Raw genomic sequence first — 18,131 nt, 5'->3', positions numbered from 1 at the left:
ACTGTTGCAAATGATATAGAATTATATAAATACCCAACACAATTGCTGCATCATCCACACATCTGGTTAAGATTCCTGGAACATCCATCGAATTCACCAGGGGAATGAGACCATGACGGGAAACTAAGCCATAGCTTGGTTTGAAACCAACAAGCCCACAGTGGGCAGCAGGATTTCTGGTCGATCCTCCTGTATCTGATCCTAAAGCCCTGGAATTTAAATGGAATTATCTTTAGAAGAATGATATATCTCTAATTATATTTGGAATCTACCCTTTCAATTGTATATTTTTAAACTGTATTTTCCTCTGATTACACAAAAGTAACACATGTTCATCTCAGAGAATTCATAAAGTATAGAAAACTTTAGGTACTCAATATTCCAATACCCAGAGGAAAACAATGTTAACATTTTGGTATATTAACTTCAAGTCTTTTTAAAAATGCATTTTTTTCATCGTTGAGATAATTCTGTAATCATGAGTTTCCATCCCTTTTTTAACATGAGTCTTTTACTATGTCAATAAAATTCCTGAAAATGTAAAATATATGTAATATTCCATCATATAAATTGGTTATTCCTGGTATTTTAAAGTCTATTCTCCTTTCAATATACATATAAATCTTGCACTTTCCTCTGATGTTGATATTGAAAACAAATCAAATTAATGGCAATTTTACAGTATGATTTTACAGACTAAATATGCCCCTCCTAGAAATTCAGATACAGCCCTTTCCTACCCACCCTACTTAAAATCATGGATAGAGATGTATAATAATTTACTTAAATACTTACGTTGTTTCTAACTAGAATAACTATTTAATAAATAACTTTGTAATGAAAATCTCTGAACATAAATTTTTGCTTATGTGTGAGTACTTTCTAGGCTAGCTTCCAAGAAGTAGACTTAGTGCACATAAGCTTCTGATATATACTGTCCAATTACTTGTCAGAAAGATTATGCCAATTTATATTCCCAGTTGCAGTGAGTCAGATTGGGTTTTAAAGTTTCAGTACCATCACTGAGTACTAGGAATTTTTAAAATTGTTAGTGTGATAATCAAAAAGATTTTATTAATGTGCATTTCAAATAATTTTGCACACTTATTTGTACATGCATTACTCAACTACAAAATGACTGTTCATTTCTTTACCCAGTTACCTACAGAGTTTGTGTTGTTCTTATTTTAAAAAAACAGAAAACTAACTTGGAGGACATTATGCTAAGTGAAATGAGCCAGTCACAGAAAGACAAATACTATATATGACACTACGTACATGAGATAATTAGAGTAATCAGATTCATAAGACAGAAAGTAGAAGGTGGTTACCAGGGCTGGGAGGAGGGTTGAAGGGTACACAGTTTTAGCGTTGCAAGATGAAAAGCGTTCTGAAGACTGATTGCGCAACGTTTTTAATACTTTTGAACTGTACATTTAAAAATGGTTAAGCTGGTAAATTTTATGTTATGTGCATTTTACCACAATTAAAAAACCATTTCAGGAAAAAAAAGTTGTGCTGTAAAATAGTACATATCTACTATAAAAATTAAGATATCATATAACTATATGATGTATAAAGTAAGATTTCTCTTATAATCACAGCCCCCACAATAACTGTTACCAGTTCTGATATGCATTCATCCAGATATCCAGTACTTCTATGCAATGACTGACATATATATGTATGCAATTGTTACTTTTAACAGAAATGGATTCTGCGACTTATTTTTCACTTAACATATTTATCTTGGTTATTTTTCCATGTCATTGCATGGTGCTCTAACTCATTCTTTTCAGTGGCTGCATAGTACTCCAGGAATCTTCCTGTTTTTAAAACGATCGCAAAAGAAACAAATCAAAAAGGGGGAAACAAAAGCAGAACACTTTACAGTTTGACATACATTCAATCTGAAGTTATTTTTGGTCTGTGCTTCTATTGCTTATATTTAAAGTGAAGCTTTGGGCTGAACAATGCTCCTAACAATAACATGGCACTCAGAAAATGCAAATTATATTTCCTTCCTTACAGTGTCAAGTTAAGATACAAAATCAGACTGTTGTTTTCACAATTTTAAAAGATACATTTTCTTATTAGCATTCACTGACGGCTGTGTAAAAGTAAAACTTACATTTCCATAGGAATTATGTGTCAAAATGCCATCTACTCAAAGCACATTCAGAAAGATGAACACTAAGTGGGATGATGAGGACAGAAAAAAAGCACCTAATCCTGCAGTCCTAACTTGTCATAACTCACATTAATATTAATGCAATGCTATAAAATTCCACAGAGATCAAATGAAATGGTTTTACTTGTTAATAAGATTTTAGGAAAACTGAAAAAAAAATCTGCAGAACATACATCTCCATAGCTCTAAAAATATATAAATAATTTATGGATTGAAATGTGTGTGAAAGAACTTAGTTTTAATGGATAATTAAGGGGAGATAAAATATAAAACTATTATTAAAGAAACACATTCATTTTGATTAAATTGAGACTGATAAATATAGCAATGGCCATATTTACTTTCTTTTCTTTGAGTAGTTAAGAAATGCTTTACAAATGGAACTGAAAATATCATCAATGGATTCTTACCAAATACAAAGTATGACAGATAAACAGAATCAGCACCTAAAGCTGGGAGGAGGAAGGAGCCAAGTACAGAAATAAAAATACATAAATAAAATAAAATACAAAGTACAGAAATAAAATAACTCCAATAATAACAATAAAAAAAATTCCTAAAGCTTGAGAAAACTTTACTTACTGATGTACATTTTTAATTGCAGATTTCTGAAAACACTATTTAAAATATCTTATTAATACATATTAGCATTTTTTTTCTTTTTTTTCCTTTTTTTTTCCAAAAGTCTGACCTTGCTGAAGGATAAACATTACTAACAGTTTAGTTCGGCAGCACTCAACTAAAGTCATTGTATGTTAGTCCCTAAATATTTGTACAATCAGTGAGCACACACTGAAATTATTTAAAAATGAAATGCAATGAAGTTCATTTATGTTCAATGCTTTATTCTACAAGATCCACAAAATCATATTTTAAGAGAACCAGATACCATGGAGAAAAATTTGTTATTTTAAATTTAAATTAAAAGTATTAAATATACATAGTGTACTGTACAGTTGAGTGCAACTACAAGATACAATTTTGATATACCTTTGAGCACATACAGGTCACTAAAAAGAAAAATACCAAGGTATGAATTACTCTATTGCTGGACACACTTTACGACTGTTTGTATATGGGTGGGTTTTAAAATACAGATAGAGAAAAGCATCTTACGCGTAGCATGTGAACGCTGATACGGCAGCTGCACTCCCACCTGAGCTCCCTCCAGTTATCAGCCAGTCTGAATCTTCATTCTTGCTGTGGGGATTCTGCTTCCTCTTTTCTCTGTATTGTTTTGAATAACTCCAGGGGTTTTTAACTGGTCCAAATACACCATCTGTGCTCCCAGATCTGATGAAGTGAAGCAAGATACCTTAGTAAAACTTTCATTTTTTGTGAAAATTTCATCTTCTGAGTATATTACTTGCTTCTGACACTCATTGAGCACTTAAGAACCCACTGTAGCTTGAATTGAAAAAGGTGGGAAGCCTGCTCACATGTAGCTTTCATTAATTGACAGTTGGGGAGGATGGGAAGGAAGAGCATTTGTGGAAGAAAGTAGAGAAAGCTAATCGGCTAAGAAAAGATTTTGGCTCATTTGATCACCCAATTCGACTGAAGATGATTTCCCCCTTGTGAATCAAGGTCTTCCAGCTGAAAAGGGTCATATTCAGTTAAGTCTTCTGAGGAAATCGCTCGCTTAACCAGAAGTTCTATGGAAAACATTACAAGTGGAATGCTAATAACTTTCTTTTAAAGTTTTGAAATGATTTTATTCTCAGATAAATTGCAAAAATAAAAATAACATATAAAACACTTTATACCCCTTACCCAGATGTACCTACGGTCAATATTTTATCCCATTTGCTTTACTACTTGTGTGCTCTGTGTATATATATATGTACATATATACACAAAGTATGACAGAAACTTAAGGGTATCTTAAGGGTCCAACTTATATATATCATAGCCCTTTATCCCTAAGTACTTGAGTGTGTATTTCCTAAGAGTAAGGATATCATGTTATACAGTCACAATAATCAATCTCAGTAACATTAATATCAATACAATACGTTTACCTAATCTACTGTACGTAATTCAATTATGTCAACTGATTCAATAATGTACCTTGGCCGGGCGCGGGGGCTCACGCCTGTAATTCTAACACTTTGGGAGGCCGAGGCGGGCAGATCACCGGGTCCGGAGACCATCCTGTCTAACACGGTGAAACCCCGTCTCTACTAAAAATACAAAAAATTAGCCGGCGTGGTGGCGGGCACCTGTAGTCCCAGCTACTCGGGAGGCTGAGGCAGGAGAATGGCGTGAACCCGGGAGGCGGAGCTTGCAGTGAGCCGAGATGGCGCCAATGGACTCCAGCCTGGGCGACAGAGCGAGACTCCGTCTCAAAACAAACAAAAATAATTAATAATAATAATGTACTTTATGGCATTTTATCCCCTTCCTGGATCAAATCTAGAGTCAGGTCTTCCATTTAATTATCATTGTCTCTCTCTTTTTTTTTTTTTTTTTTTTTTTTTTGAGACATTCTCGCTCTATTGCCCAGGCTGGAGTGCAGTGGCTCAGATCTTGGCTCACTGCAAGCTCCATCTCCCGGTTTCAAGAGATCCAGGTTCAGGCGATTCTCGTGCCTCTCGAGTAGCTGGGACTACAGGCATCCACTACCACGCCTTGGCCTCCAAAAGTGCTGAGATTACAGGTGTGAGCCACTGTACCCAGGCTCATTGTGATTTTAATTTTGAATTTCCCTAATGATCAAAGATATTAAGCAGTTTTTCATGTGTTTGTCAACTATGTTTTAATCTCTGATGAAATGTCTGCTTAAATCTTTTGTTCATTTTTAAAAAATACAGTTGCTTGTTTTCTTATTTTCTTATTGAGGTGGGAAATGTTCTATGTATTTTGGATATCAGTTCTTTCTGAGATACATGTTTTGCAAATATTTTTCTCTCAGTCTGTGGCTGGCGTTTTCACTTAGTAGTTATTTCATAGTACAGAAGTTCTTAATTTTAATGAAGTCTATCAATTTTTTAGTTCTTAATGAAGTCTATCAATTTTTTAAGTGGATTTGTGCTTCATGCGTCCTATCTAAAAGACCTTTGACTAATTCTAGGTCACAAATATTTTTCCCTGTCGTTTTAAATTGTTTTTTTCTGTAGAGACAGGGTCTCACTAGGTTGCCCAGGCTGGTCTAGCACTCCTGGCCTCAAGCAATTCTACTGCCTCAGTTTCCCACAGTGCTGAGATAACAGGCGTGAGCCACCAGGCCTGACCTCCCCCTAAATTTTCTTAAGTTTTATGATGTTAGGTTTTAATTTCTTTATCTCTTATCCTGGAAGATTTTCACAGCCCTTTTTTGTTTTCATATGTTATTTTAATAGGCTGGTTCTCATTTTGGATTTATCTTTTGTTTCCCCATTAGTAGAGTCAGGTTATACATTCTCAGCTGGAATATTACACAGGTGATATTGTATCCTCAGACAATTACATCTGGAGGCACATAACGTCCACTTCACCCTCACTGGTGATGTTAATTTTGATCAGCTGATGAAGGCAATGTCCTAAAAGTCTTTGTTCAAATTTACTCCCATGGATTAGTTCATTCAACATATACATAATGAATTCGAAGAGCTACCACTCTGAACTACACACGCAAGGACTCTTGTTGCTATGAAACAGAGAACAAAGACCAAGCAAATATTACAAATGTGACAAGTGTCATAAAAGGGTAAGTATAAAGTACTTTTGGTGAAAGACTGCTTTTCCCTAAGATCAAGATCAAGGCAAGGAAATCCGCTCTCACCACTTCTATTCAACATTGCACCTAAGGCCCTAACTGGTGCAGTAAGGCAAGAAGAAGAAATAAGATGAACTCTATTTGTAGACTACACAACTTGCTACATAAAATATTCTATAGCACAAAGATCAACTAGAACTAATAAGCGAGCTTTAACAAGGTCATGGGATAAAAGGTCAATATAGAAAAATCAATTATGTTTCAATGTACTAGCAATAAACAATTAGAAACTGAAAAAAATACAATTTTCTATAGCATTAAGAAACATGGCCGAGGGCAGTGGCTCACACCTATAATCCCAACACTTTGGGAGGACGAGGCGGGCGGATCACCTGACTAGCCTGGCCAATATGGTGAAACCCCGTCTCTACTAAAAATACAAAAATTAGCTGGGGGTGGTGGTGGGCACCTGTAGTCCCAGCTACTTGGGAGGTTGAGGCAGGAGAATCTCTTAAACCCAGGAGGCAGAGGTTGCAGTGAGCCGAGATCACACCACTGCACTCCAGCCTGGGTGACAGAGTGAGATTCTGTCTCAAAAAAGAAAAGAAAAGAAACATAAAACATGGGAATAAATCAAATTATATGTACGATTTATATGCAGGAAATCATAAAAACATTCCTGAGTAAAACAAAATCTCACTAAATGGAGAAATTTAGGTATGGTATTCATGGATGAGAAGACACGTATTATGATGCCAATTCTTTCCAAGTTGATCTATAAATTCAACACAATTACAATCAGAATCCCATTAAACTTCTTTGTAGAAATTAGCAAGCTTATTCTAAAACATATCAAAATATAACAATCTAGATTATGTAAAATGATTTTGAAAAAGAAGAACAAAGTTAGAAGACTCTTACTACATAATTTCAAGGCTTACTATAAAGCTATAATAATCAAGATGGTGTGACATTGGAATAAACAGAGATGCAACAGAGTCCACAAACAGACCTACATGAATGTGCTCGATTTTTGACAAAAAAACCTAAGATCATTCAACAAGAAAAGGATAATCTTTTTTATCATTAGTGCTGGAGTTAACAGACATCTGTATGTTTAATAAATGAACTTTATTAATACTATATACGAAAATCTAATTCGAAGTGAATCACAGATCTAAATTTAAGAGCTAAACAATAAAACTTCTAGGAAAAAAGTCTTCGTGACCTTTGTTAGGTAAAGATTTCTTGGCCAGGCACGATTGCTTACGCCTGCAATCCCAGCACTTTGGGAGACGAGGCAGGCAGATCACCTGAGGTCAGGAGTTTGAGACCAGCCTGGCCAACATGGTGAAACCCCATCTCTACTAAAAATACAAAACTAGCTGGGCCCAGTGGTGCACGCCTATAATCTCAGCTACTCGGGAGGCTGAGGCAGGAGAATTGCTTGAACCTGGGAGGCAGAGGTTGTAGTGAGCCGAAATCGTGCCATTGCACCCCATCCTCGGCAACAGGAGCGCAACTGTGTCTCAAAAAAAAAAAAAAAAAAAAAATACACACATCATAAAAGAAAAAAATTAAGCCACGTGAGGTGATGTGTGCTTGCAGTACCAGCTCCTCGGAAGGATGAGGTCGGAGGATCACTTGACCCCAGGAGTTCAAGAACAGCCTGGGTAACATAGTGAAACTCCATCTTTAAAAAATAAAGGAAAAAATGGGCCAGGCACAGTTACTCGTGCCTCCCAACACTTTGTTGGACCAAGCTGGGAGCACAGTTCGAGTCCAGGAGTTTGAGATCAGCCTGGGCAACCCAGTGAGACACTGTCTATATGAAAGGAAGAAAAGAAAAAAGAAAAGAAGGACAGGCACGATGGATTACATGCCTGTAATCCCGGGAGGCCTATGCAGGTGGATCACCTGAAGTCAGGAGTTCAAGAGCAGCCTGGCCAGCATGGTGAAACCCCATCTCTACTAAAAATACAAAAATTAGCTGGGCATGGTGGGGCATGCCTGTAGTCCCAGCTACTTGGGAGGCTGAGTCAGGAGAATTGCTTGAAGCTGGGAGGCGGAGGTTGCAGTGAGCTGAGATCATACCATTGCATTCCAGCCTGGACGACAAGAGCAAAACTTTGTCTCAAAAAAAAAAAAAAAAAAAAAAAAAAGAACGAAAAGAAGAGAAAAAAGGAAGAGAACAATTGATAAACTAGACTTTATCAAAATTAAGAACTTTTACTGTTTTTGAAAGGCATGTTCAGAGAATAAAAAGATAAACCAGAGACTTGAATAAAAATTTGCAAATCAGATATCTGATAATGGATTTGAATCCAAAATATATGAAAGAATTCTTTTCTTTTCTTTTTTTTTCCTGAGATGGAGTTGTGCTCTTGTTGCCCAGGCTGGAGTGCAGTGGCGCGATCTCGGCTCACTGGAACCTCCGCCTCCCGGGTTCAAGCGATTCTCCCGCCTCAGCCTCCCAAGTAGCTGGGATTACAGGCATGTGCCACCACACCCGGGTAATTTTTGTGTTTTTAGTAGAGACAGGGTTTCTCCATTTTGGTCAGGTTGGCCTCGAACTCCCTACCTTAGGTGATCTGCCTGCCTTGGCCTCCCAAAGTGCTGGGATTACAGGCCTGAGCCAGAAAGAATTCTTACAACTCAATAATAAGATGACCCAATTTCAAAAAACAGGCAAAGAATTTGAACAGCTATCTTCACTGATGAAGATACAAGGATGGCAAAATAAACACATGAAAAGATGTTTAACATTATTAGTCATCAGGGAAATATAAACTAAAAGTAAAATTAGAGATGACTATATATCTGTTAAACAGCTGAACATAATCTCACAGAGGGACTAAGAAACTGGCATTAGACCCTCAATCCTTTTAGGTAACTACATTTAGTGAAAATAAAGGCACAGGCCGGGCAGGGTGGCTCACGCCTGTAATCTGAGCACTTTGGGAGGCCGAGGTGGGTGGATCACGAGGTCAGGAGATCGAGATCACCCTGGCTAACACAGTGAAACCCCATCTCTACTAAAAATACAAAAAATTAGCCGGGCGTGGTGGCGGGCGCCTGTAGTCCCAGCTACTCGGGAGGCTGAGGCAGGAGAATGGCGTGAACCCAGAAGGCGGAGCTTGCAGTGAGCCGAGATCGCGCCACTGCACTCCAGCCTGGGTGACAGAGCGAGACTCCGTCCCCCCACCTCTCCCCGCCCCGAAAAAAACGAAAATAAAGGCACAGACATAAGAAACTCAAGAGAAGATTTCAATTTTACTTACCCCATAGCAAACTCATCTAAATTTGTTTTTCCCATTAGTAGAGCTCCCTGATCCAACAACTTCTGAACTACTGTAGCATTATAAGGTGGTATATAACCTGAAAAAAATTTAGTTACTATTATTGTTTTTTACAGTCCAGAAGTCTTTTATTTGTTTATACCTATTATGCCTACTGTAGCATTATAAGGTGGTATATAACCTGAAAAAAATTTAGTTACTATTATTGTTTTTTACAGTCCAGAAGTCTTTTATTTGTTTATACCTATTATGCCATGAATTCACAGGGAATAGGCTCCAGCAGCTCAGGAGCCTTCCCATTGGTTCTCACACAGTGTGTTTCTCCGGGTGGAGCAGGCTGAGGCTTCAGTTGAACCCAGGTACCTTTCTCTTTGGCTTCCTTCTTTTTCTCATCATTTTCCTTAATGCATTTCAGGAAGCTATCTCGGCTCTTACAGTACTTACTGTGCTCAATGTGCACATTCATTCTCTTGGCAAGAATCTTGCCCCTGTTTATTTACAACAATGCCGACAGCATGCTGGGGAACACTGTAGACTCTCCAGTTTCACCATGGTAACACTTGTGGGGCATTCCTTTTTGAACAGTACCCATTCCCTTGATGTCTACAACATCGCCTTTCTTACAGGTTCGCATGTATGTGGCAAACAACTCCTTGTTTTCTAAAAGGCCTACAAAACACGTATTGGGGCCTCTCCTCTTTCCCTTTGTGTTCATCATTTTGGTGAATTACTGTATGATGGTGGTTCCTGCCAAAAGGCCAGTTATTTTTTTACAGGAAACAAAACAGTGAACATGGAAATCATATGTAAGAAACAAGAGTCGGCTGGGCGGGGTGGCTCATGCCTGTAATCCCAACACTTTGGGAGGCCAAGACAGGCAGATCACCTGATGTCAGGAGTTTCAGACCAACCTGGCCAATGTGGAGAAACCCTGTCTCTACTAAAAATATAAAATTTAGCTGGGTGTGGTGGCACATGCCTGTAATCTCAGCTACTCAGGAGGTGAGACAGGAGAATCACTTGAACCCAGGAGGCAGAAGTTGCAGTGAGTCAAGACTGCGCCACTGCACTCCACCCTGGGCGACAGAGCAAGACTCTGTCTTAAACAAACAAACAAACAAAAAAACAAAAAAAAGAGTCTAAACTGCAATTAAGCAATTCATAATGATATGCCTTAATTATTCCTAATTTAAATAATCAGTTGTACTTTCTTCCAGTAATTTTTTTTCTACTGTTAAATGTATGTTTTCCAAAGATAGTCTGTGCATTTACTATTTTTATAATCTAAAAACAGACTTTAACAGTTAGTTCTACAAAATATTGCATGATAGTCAGAGATGTACCCAGTATTTTTGAAATAATAAATCTCTATTTGGCTCACTGTACTTGACTGTTTCTTCTCAGATGATGTTATACCACACAGTAATTTTTATGTATTTCCAGTAGAAATAGATCTTTATTTTCAACTAAAATTTTCTCTGGCTATTGAAAAGCTGTAGCATATATTCCAAAATAATGAACAACAGTCTGCATATTAGAGGAAGGTGGGGCATATTCCTCATAGAATATTATTTTTAGCGTATAGTACTCTGAATAACCTTTTTTCTATTTCTGTTTCTTCCTAGGATCCAAATATCTTGATAAACCTGCTTTCTTTTGACCAAACTCTAAAGAATAAATCTAAACATTGCCATACTGTGCTATAAGAAAGGAATCAGAAAATAAAAAATAATTGGCCAGTAGATGTTAATGAATCGTCACATCATCTACAAGAGAAGGGTATCGATGATAGCCAGTTCACACTTATTCCCATGTTATCAATTAGCTGAAGGTAGAGGTTATATAGTGTGTTTACAGTAATCAGTTTTTTATTTCATTTTTTAGAGACGGGGTCTCACTATGTGGCCCAGGCTGGACTCAAACTCCTGAGCTCAAGTGATTCTCCCACCTCAGCCTCCCCAGTAGCTGGGACTACAGGCAAGCACCCGATTGGTAATTAGTTATTGAATTGAGTCTTCCTAAATTTAATAGAATCTTTGAAAACTTCTGAAATAGTATTCATTAAGCTGGCCTACCTCTAAAGAAAAATTCTGCATTCTGAAAGAGCAAATAGTAAAAAAGGTGATATTATATTCTAAATATTTCCTTCAAAGATAAAATTAGTCTGAAATTATCTTGGTACTTTATTATCCTTAAAGCGAAAAATACCGATTTTTACAAAATTATCAATGCTCTGATCAGTTGAACTTTACCTTTCAGCATATTTGATGCACATGTTGTCTCAATGCCGGACGTGCTGAAGTTGTCTTTTACTGCAACAGGAATTCCATCTAAATCCCCAAGTGACTGTCCTGCATTAAAAAGCCAAAAGAGTGATAAAGGAGAGAGTTTAAAATATAAAGATACATGAATACATGTTATTACAGTAACTACTAGTTTTTGGCAAAGATACTTCTTCGGAAATCAAATTTATGGCAGAAATTAATACAGTTGGACATTATAAAGCATCACATAGCCATTACCCTCATTTTTATTATCCTCATGGCAAGTTCTTTCAATAAGGCTACGTTTTATGTTAAAAGCTTCACTTGCCAAATGGAGACTCCTACAACCAATTAAACTCCTTCTCTGGAGATATAACAATTAAGTAGAGTTAAAAGCAATTTACCATTCTTATATCTCTGTTCTGATTCTTCAGCTTGTTTTAAGGCCACCTCTTCTGACACAGTAATGTAGGCATTTAGAAACTTGGTCTTCTTGATAAGAGAGAGGCATTTTTGACAGAGCTCTGTTGGTGTAATTTGGCCTTGTTTCAGTGCCGCAGAAACCTATAGTGTATACAATTCAAAAACCTGTTACTGAGTCTGCAGAAGTTTCACATGTTATGTTGGTGGGGGTAGCGGTGATGGAGTGGCTAAGTATAACATTTTAAAGTGAGGCTTAGGTTCAAAATCAACAGAACCTATTACCTCTAACACTTAGTGTAGTGGATGAAGGGTGGTGCACTGATCAGCTTGAGGAGAGGTGGAGGACATGACATTCTTCTCCTTAGCTAACTTTTGGTTTTAAAGTCAGGCTGTACAAACAACAGCAATAAGTCAGGTAAACCATCCTGTCCAGGGGGGAGTTGAGGCACAGCATGGGTGAAGGATGGCTGAAGGCAGATTCTGTACAGAGGGTAGCTTAGCTGCAACACAGGCAGTCCAGAGAGAAAAAAAGAGAAGTGAACTGAACAAGGCACTGCAGGATTTTTATGGCTCTCTAAATAAGATCTTTATACCTATTGTGGAGTTCAAGTAAGAGACACTATGAATTGAGAGAAATGCTTATAAAATACAGGTTCAAAGACAAACTAAAAACAAACTTTTCTGAAATTCTGTCTTTAGGGAAGACATTAGGAAGGCTGGTAAAGAAGGAGTTAAATAAAACTACACCAAAAGTGACTGAGAAGTAGTGAATACCAGTGTATATTGACAGGAAGTAGGGCCTGAGATGGAGTCATGGGTGTCTAATATTTCCTGTAGGAAGTAATAATAACATGTACTTACTAATCAGATAAAAGGGATGAATAACAAGAAGTAAAAGATGACACCAAAACTTTGGAGATTTTATGAAAAGATAATTGGATTAGATGGGAGCTGAGAGAAAAGGAGAACAGGGGAAGGAATAGTATTTACCAAGTATTTTCTAAGAGTCAGGCACTATTGCTTTACATGCGTTATTACTTCATTTAACCCTTAAACAACCACACTGGCTGGGTGCAGTGACTCGCTCCTGTAATCCCAGCACTTTGGGAGGCCGAGGCGGGCGGATCATGAGGTCAGGAGATCGAGACCATCCTGGTCAACATGGTGAAACCCCGTCTCTACTAAAAATATAAAAATTAGCCAGGTGTGGTGGTGTGTGCCTGTAGTCCCAGCTACTTGGGAGGCTGAGGCAGGAGAATCACTTGAACCTGGGAGGCGGAGGTTGCAGTGAGCTGAGATTGCGCCACTGTACTCCAGCCTGGTGACAGAGCCAGACTCTGTCAAAAAACAAAACAAAACAAAAAAACAATCACACAAGTTAGGTACTGTTTATCTCATTTGACAGATGAAGAAACTGAAGCTCAGAGACCTGGAGTGATTTGTCCAAAGGCAAACAAATAGTAAAGGACAGTATGACTTCATAATATACAGTCTTCTCCATTTCTATCTCTACTCTATTGGAAGCTTAGTTTGTCCTCCAAGCTGACAGTATTTTCACGTGTCCCATATATACCAAGAAACAGAAGTTTGCATTTGAGCGGAAAATCTCCAAATGATCTGCTCTCAGCTACTGAGTAAATCATCAAAGCAATGGCATTCTTGGGGCTGAGGGTTTTAAATGCAACAAGCAGTGGGAAGAGGTCATCAAGAGGATCCCTAATGCTCACCGACAAGAGGAAAAGGACTTCCATGGGGAGGCTGCTGGACTGCTGCAGGGATGGGGAGGGCAGCGAGGTCTGACTTAAGTAAGTGACTTTTATAGTAACAAGAAGAGAGAGTTTGTCGAATGGTTTGTATGAAAGGTAAACCCTTGGCCAGGTGTGGTGGCTCACGCCTGTAATCCCAGCACTTTGGGAGGCCGAGGCAGACAGATCACCTGAGGCTGGGAGTTGGAGACCAGACTGACCAACATGGAGAAACCCCGTCTCTACTAAAAATATAAAATTAGCCAGGTGTGGTGGCGCATGCCTGTAATCCCAGCTACTCGGGAGACTGAGGCAGGAGAATCGCTTGAACTTAGGAGGCGGAGGTTGCAGCGAGCCAAGATCGTGCCATTGCACTCCAACCTGGGCAACAAGAGCGAAACTTTGTCTCAAAATAAATAAAGAAATAAAGAAAAGAAAAGAAATGTAAACCCTCTAGAAGAAAGAAGGTAGAAAGAATAAAAGAGAACAGTGTGTTTTAATATCATGTATATGGAATGGGAAGAACAAAGATGCTAGCAGGCTGAGTGGAAGAGAGTTAGAACTAGCAAAAACCCAGAGCTAGAGAGACAAACATATGTAGGCAGGTCCATCCCATGGCTAAGTTGTAATAATGAGGAAAATTGCATCTGCCACTTTCTCTCCTTCCTTGACTCCTCTCAAGTCCCCTAATGTCTACTATCCTCAAGCTGCTTCCAGACTGGTCTGAGGATAAAAGCTAAGGTGTTACAATTGTGACTGAACGGCAAGAAATAAGATTGTCTAGGAGTATTCACTAGAAATGGTGCCGATTTTCATTGAGACCATTTTTAGGAACTCTAGATTTGAGAAAAACAAAATCAATAAGGGAATTGGAAAAGAGAAGTGAAAATAAAGATGCTAATCAGCTAAATGGACTAAGCATAAGAAGCAGGAAATATAAATCACATATACAGTTCCCCGGGACAAAACTGCAGGTGTCACATCTGAATATTAAACGAAGTTAACTTTTAAGTTTTTGTTAAAAGAAAAAAAATTCTCTCTCTGGCACATCTTTTCTCTAATGGAAACTAGGCCTTCCCTGGCAGCCACTGCTTCTCCTGTTTAGCGCCTACCTACCACATAACACAGAGTCCAGACTGGGAGAGGGGACAGATGATCTCCTTGTTCCTCAATGCTTCTCTTCTCTCAAACATCCTGCTCACCCGAAGCACATGCCTTGGGAGATGACACCACACTCCCTGGTGTGCTGACCTATAGCCTCCCTGGTACTACTTTTCATTCATTGACAATTTTGTTGCCTAGCGCACTGTCATCTTCATTACCATTGCTCCTATCCTCTCCCTTGTTCATGTCCAATTTCAAGTCCATGTACACCAACACCTGATTTTTCAGTTCTTTGACTTCACTTCGCACAAACTTTTCCTTCACTTCACCCCAGTTGCCAACTCTCTTGGTTACTGCCCAGACTACATACATTACTAACATCCGTATGATCTCCAAAATGTCAATTCCAGCCATCCCATGTCTCCAGCCCTCAGCTCACTTACTTTACTATCCACACAGCCAGCAAGAAAAAGGGACCTTAGTTCCACAACCACAGGAAATGAACTCTGCCAAAACCAATGAGGTCGAGAGGGCTGGAGCTCAGATGGAACTCTAGCCCTAGCAATACCTTGCAGTACAACTACAGCACATGGATTTCAGCCTTGTGAGACCCTGAGTAGAGAACCCAGTTACTCCATGCCCAGACTTCTGACCCAGAAAACTGTGAGATCCTGAGATTATGCTACTTTAAGCCACAAAGTTTATGGTAATTTTTTATGCAGCCACAGACAATTAACGTACCTCCTTAGAAAAATTTCAAAACCTTGCTCAGGAACCACTCTTCTTAGAAAGTAAGGGAAGGGAAAAATGCAAATACATATAATTTAGTAATTTTGTACCTGTAACAAAATTAATGTTAATAATAGGTAGTACTTAGTTCTAGGCATTGTCCTTGGTGCTTAATATATCATTTAATCTTTACATCCACACTGAGAAGCTATTATTATCTCCATTTACAGATTTAAAAAAACTGAAGTTCCTACCTGAGGTCATAACTAAAAAGCAGCAGAGCTGGCTGGGCGTGGTGGCTCACGCCTGTAATCCCAGCACTTTGGGAGGCCAAGGCGGGCTGATCACAAGGTCTAGAGATCAAGACCATCCTGGCCAACATGGTGAAACCCCGTCTCTACTAAAAATACAAAAATTAGCTGGGCGTGGTGGCGGGCATCTGTAGTTCCAGCTACTTGGGAAGCTGAGGCAGGAGAATCGCTTGAACCCGGGAGGCAGAGGTCGCAGTGAGAAGAGGTTGCGCCACTGTACTCCAGCCTGGCGACAGAGTGAGACTCTGTCTAAAAAAAACAAAAAAAAGGTAGCAGAGCTGGGATTCAACTGAGGACTGATCTTGTTTCCAACACTCATGCGCTGAACTACTTACTATACTACAGGGTGAGTATCCCTTATTCAAAATGCTTGGCATAAGAAGTGTTTAGATTTCGGATATTTTCAGACTTTGGAGTCCTCTATGTGTACTATATACTTTCCAGCTGAGCATCCCTAACCCAAAAATCTCAAGTCTAAAATGCTCCAGTGAGCATCTCCTTTGAACACGCCCTTTGAAAATCATGTTGGCGCTCAAAAAGTTTTAGATTTTGGAGCATTTCAGATTTTCAGATTAGGGATGTTCAACCTGTGTAATTACTCTCTATGCAAGACACTTTGGCATTTATTTCTCTGTAACGAAGTGGAGACATTTTAATTAACTGAACAGACAGCATTAGAGGTTTACTTAGGAAAAGAACTGTCTTTTTTTTTTTTTAAACGGAGTCTCGCTCTGTCGTCCAGGCAGTGGTGCGATCTCGGCTCACTGTAACCTCCGCATCCCGGGTTCAAGCGATTCTCCTGCCTCAGCCTCCTGAGTAGCTGGGATTACAGGTGTGCGCCCTCGAACTCCTGACCTCGTGATCTGCCCGCCTCAGCCTTCCGAAGTGCTGGGATTACAGGCATGAACCACTGTGCCCGGCCAGAAAAGAAGGGTCTTTAAAAAAAAAATTGCCTTGATAAACACTGAAGGTACAGGAGAGCTCTTGAAGGCTGAGTATTCCAGGGACAGGTACTCATCCTCTCTTTAACATAGTCCATTCATACTTTTGCCTTCTTGCTTCTTGAAATTGCATGTCAAGATCACCAGCAAGCTCCACATTCCTAAACCCACTGGTCAGTACCAGCCCTCATTTTATAGTACTCCTTAGTAGCATTCAACACAAGTGACCCCTCCCTCCTTGAAACACTTCTTCTCTGTGTTCAGGACACCATGCCATCCTGGCTTTTCCTCCTGTCTCACTGGGCATTCTTTCAAGTCTCTTTTGCTGGCTTTACTTCCTATTGTTGACCTCCAAAATGTTGGAATTTTAGGTCTTCCTCTATTTTTACACTCAACTTCCGAGGTAATCTCATCTGGCCCTATAGGTTTAATTATCTTCTATACTCTGGCCAATGTATATCTCTCACCTAGCCTCTTTGCTGAGCTCTGAACTCTTGTATCTAGCTGCTTAAGTGATATCTTCACTTGGATATCTAGGAGACATCTAAAAATTAACACATCCAAAACAAAACTCTTGATAACCTTCCCGTTCCAAACATGTTCCCTTTAGAGGTTTTCCCATCTTGATGTTACATTTCCCCAACTGCCCTGGCCCAAAACCTAAGTAAAACCTTGATTCTTCTCTTTCCCTCAAACCCCATATCCAAAACATCTGCAAACCCTAACTTTAAAAACAATATCCACTCCCACTATCTCTTGCCAATGCAACAGGCTTCTAAAATGCTTTCTTGCTTTTTTTTTTTTTTTTTTTTTTTTTTTGAGACAGGGCCTTGCTCTGTTGCCAAGCCTGGCGTGCACTGATGTGATCTCGCCTCATTGCAGCCTCAACCTCCCAGGCTCAAGTGATCCTCCCACCTCAGCCTCCTGAGCAGCTGGGACTAAAGCCATGCGCCACCATGCCCAGCTAATTTTTGTGTTTTTTGTAAAGACAGGGTTTCGCCACATTGCCCAGGCTGGTCTTGAACTCCTGAGCTCAATCAGCCTGCCTCAGCTTCTGAAAGTGCTGGGTTTAAAGGCATAAGCCATTGCACCTGGTCAGTCTTTGTACTTTATTACTTGCTTTTCTATAGATCATAGATCCTTAAGAGTCATCTGAAGGAGCTTTTAAAATTTTAACTCAAATCATGTCCACAGATTGAAAACTTTCCAGAAGATTACCATTACACTTTGAATAAAATCCATACTCCCTACTGTGGCCTCAAAGCTTCTCCGCAATTTGGCTCCTACCTGTCTCCCTAACCTCTTCTCTCATTGCTGTCTTCATTCACTTTTCTCCAGGCATGCTGGTCCTCTTGCTATTCCTCAAACATGTTAAGCTTGCTCTTGTTTTAGGGTCTTTATACTTACCGTTCCATCTGCCTGGAACG

General features: G+C 39.1%; 1 protein-coding gene across 1 annotated transcript in view; it reads right to left on the bottom strand.

Annotated features, from left to right (window-relative positions):
* Positions 1–18,131, bottom strand: part of QRSL1 (glutaminyl-tRNA amidotransferase subunit QRSL1) — a 35,723-nt gene that overhangs the window by 13,323 nt on the left and 4,269 nt on the right. The window contains exons 2-6 of the mRNA XM_038001063.2: positions 11,856–12,015; positions 11,440–11,538; positions 9,170–9,266; positions 3,308–3,484; positions 34–209 (exon numbers count right to left, since the gene is read on the bottom strand). Coding sequence (XP_037856991.2) covers positions 34–209; positions 3,308–3,484; positions 9,170–9,266; positions 11,440–11,538; positions 11,856–12,015 — 709 coding nt within the window. The remainder of the gene's footprint in view (positions 1–33; positions 210–3,307; positions 3,485–9,169; positions 9,267–11,439; positions 11,539–11,855; positions 12,016–18,131) is intronic.

The sequence above is a fragment of the Chlorocebus sabaeus genome, chromosome 13 (assembly GCF_047675955.1).
Source record: "Chlorocebus sabaeus isolate Y175 chromosome 13, mChlSab1.0.hap1, whole genome shotgun sequence".
In the NCBI taxonomy this organism is placed as follows: Eukaryota; Metazoa; Chordata; class Mammalia; order Primates; family Cercopithecidae; genus Chlorocebus; species Chlorocebus sabaeus.
This window is presented reverse-complemented; position numbering and strand designations above follow the sequence as displayed.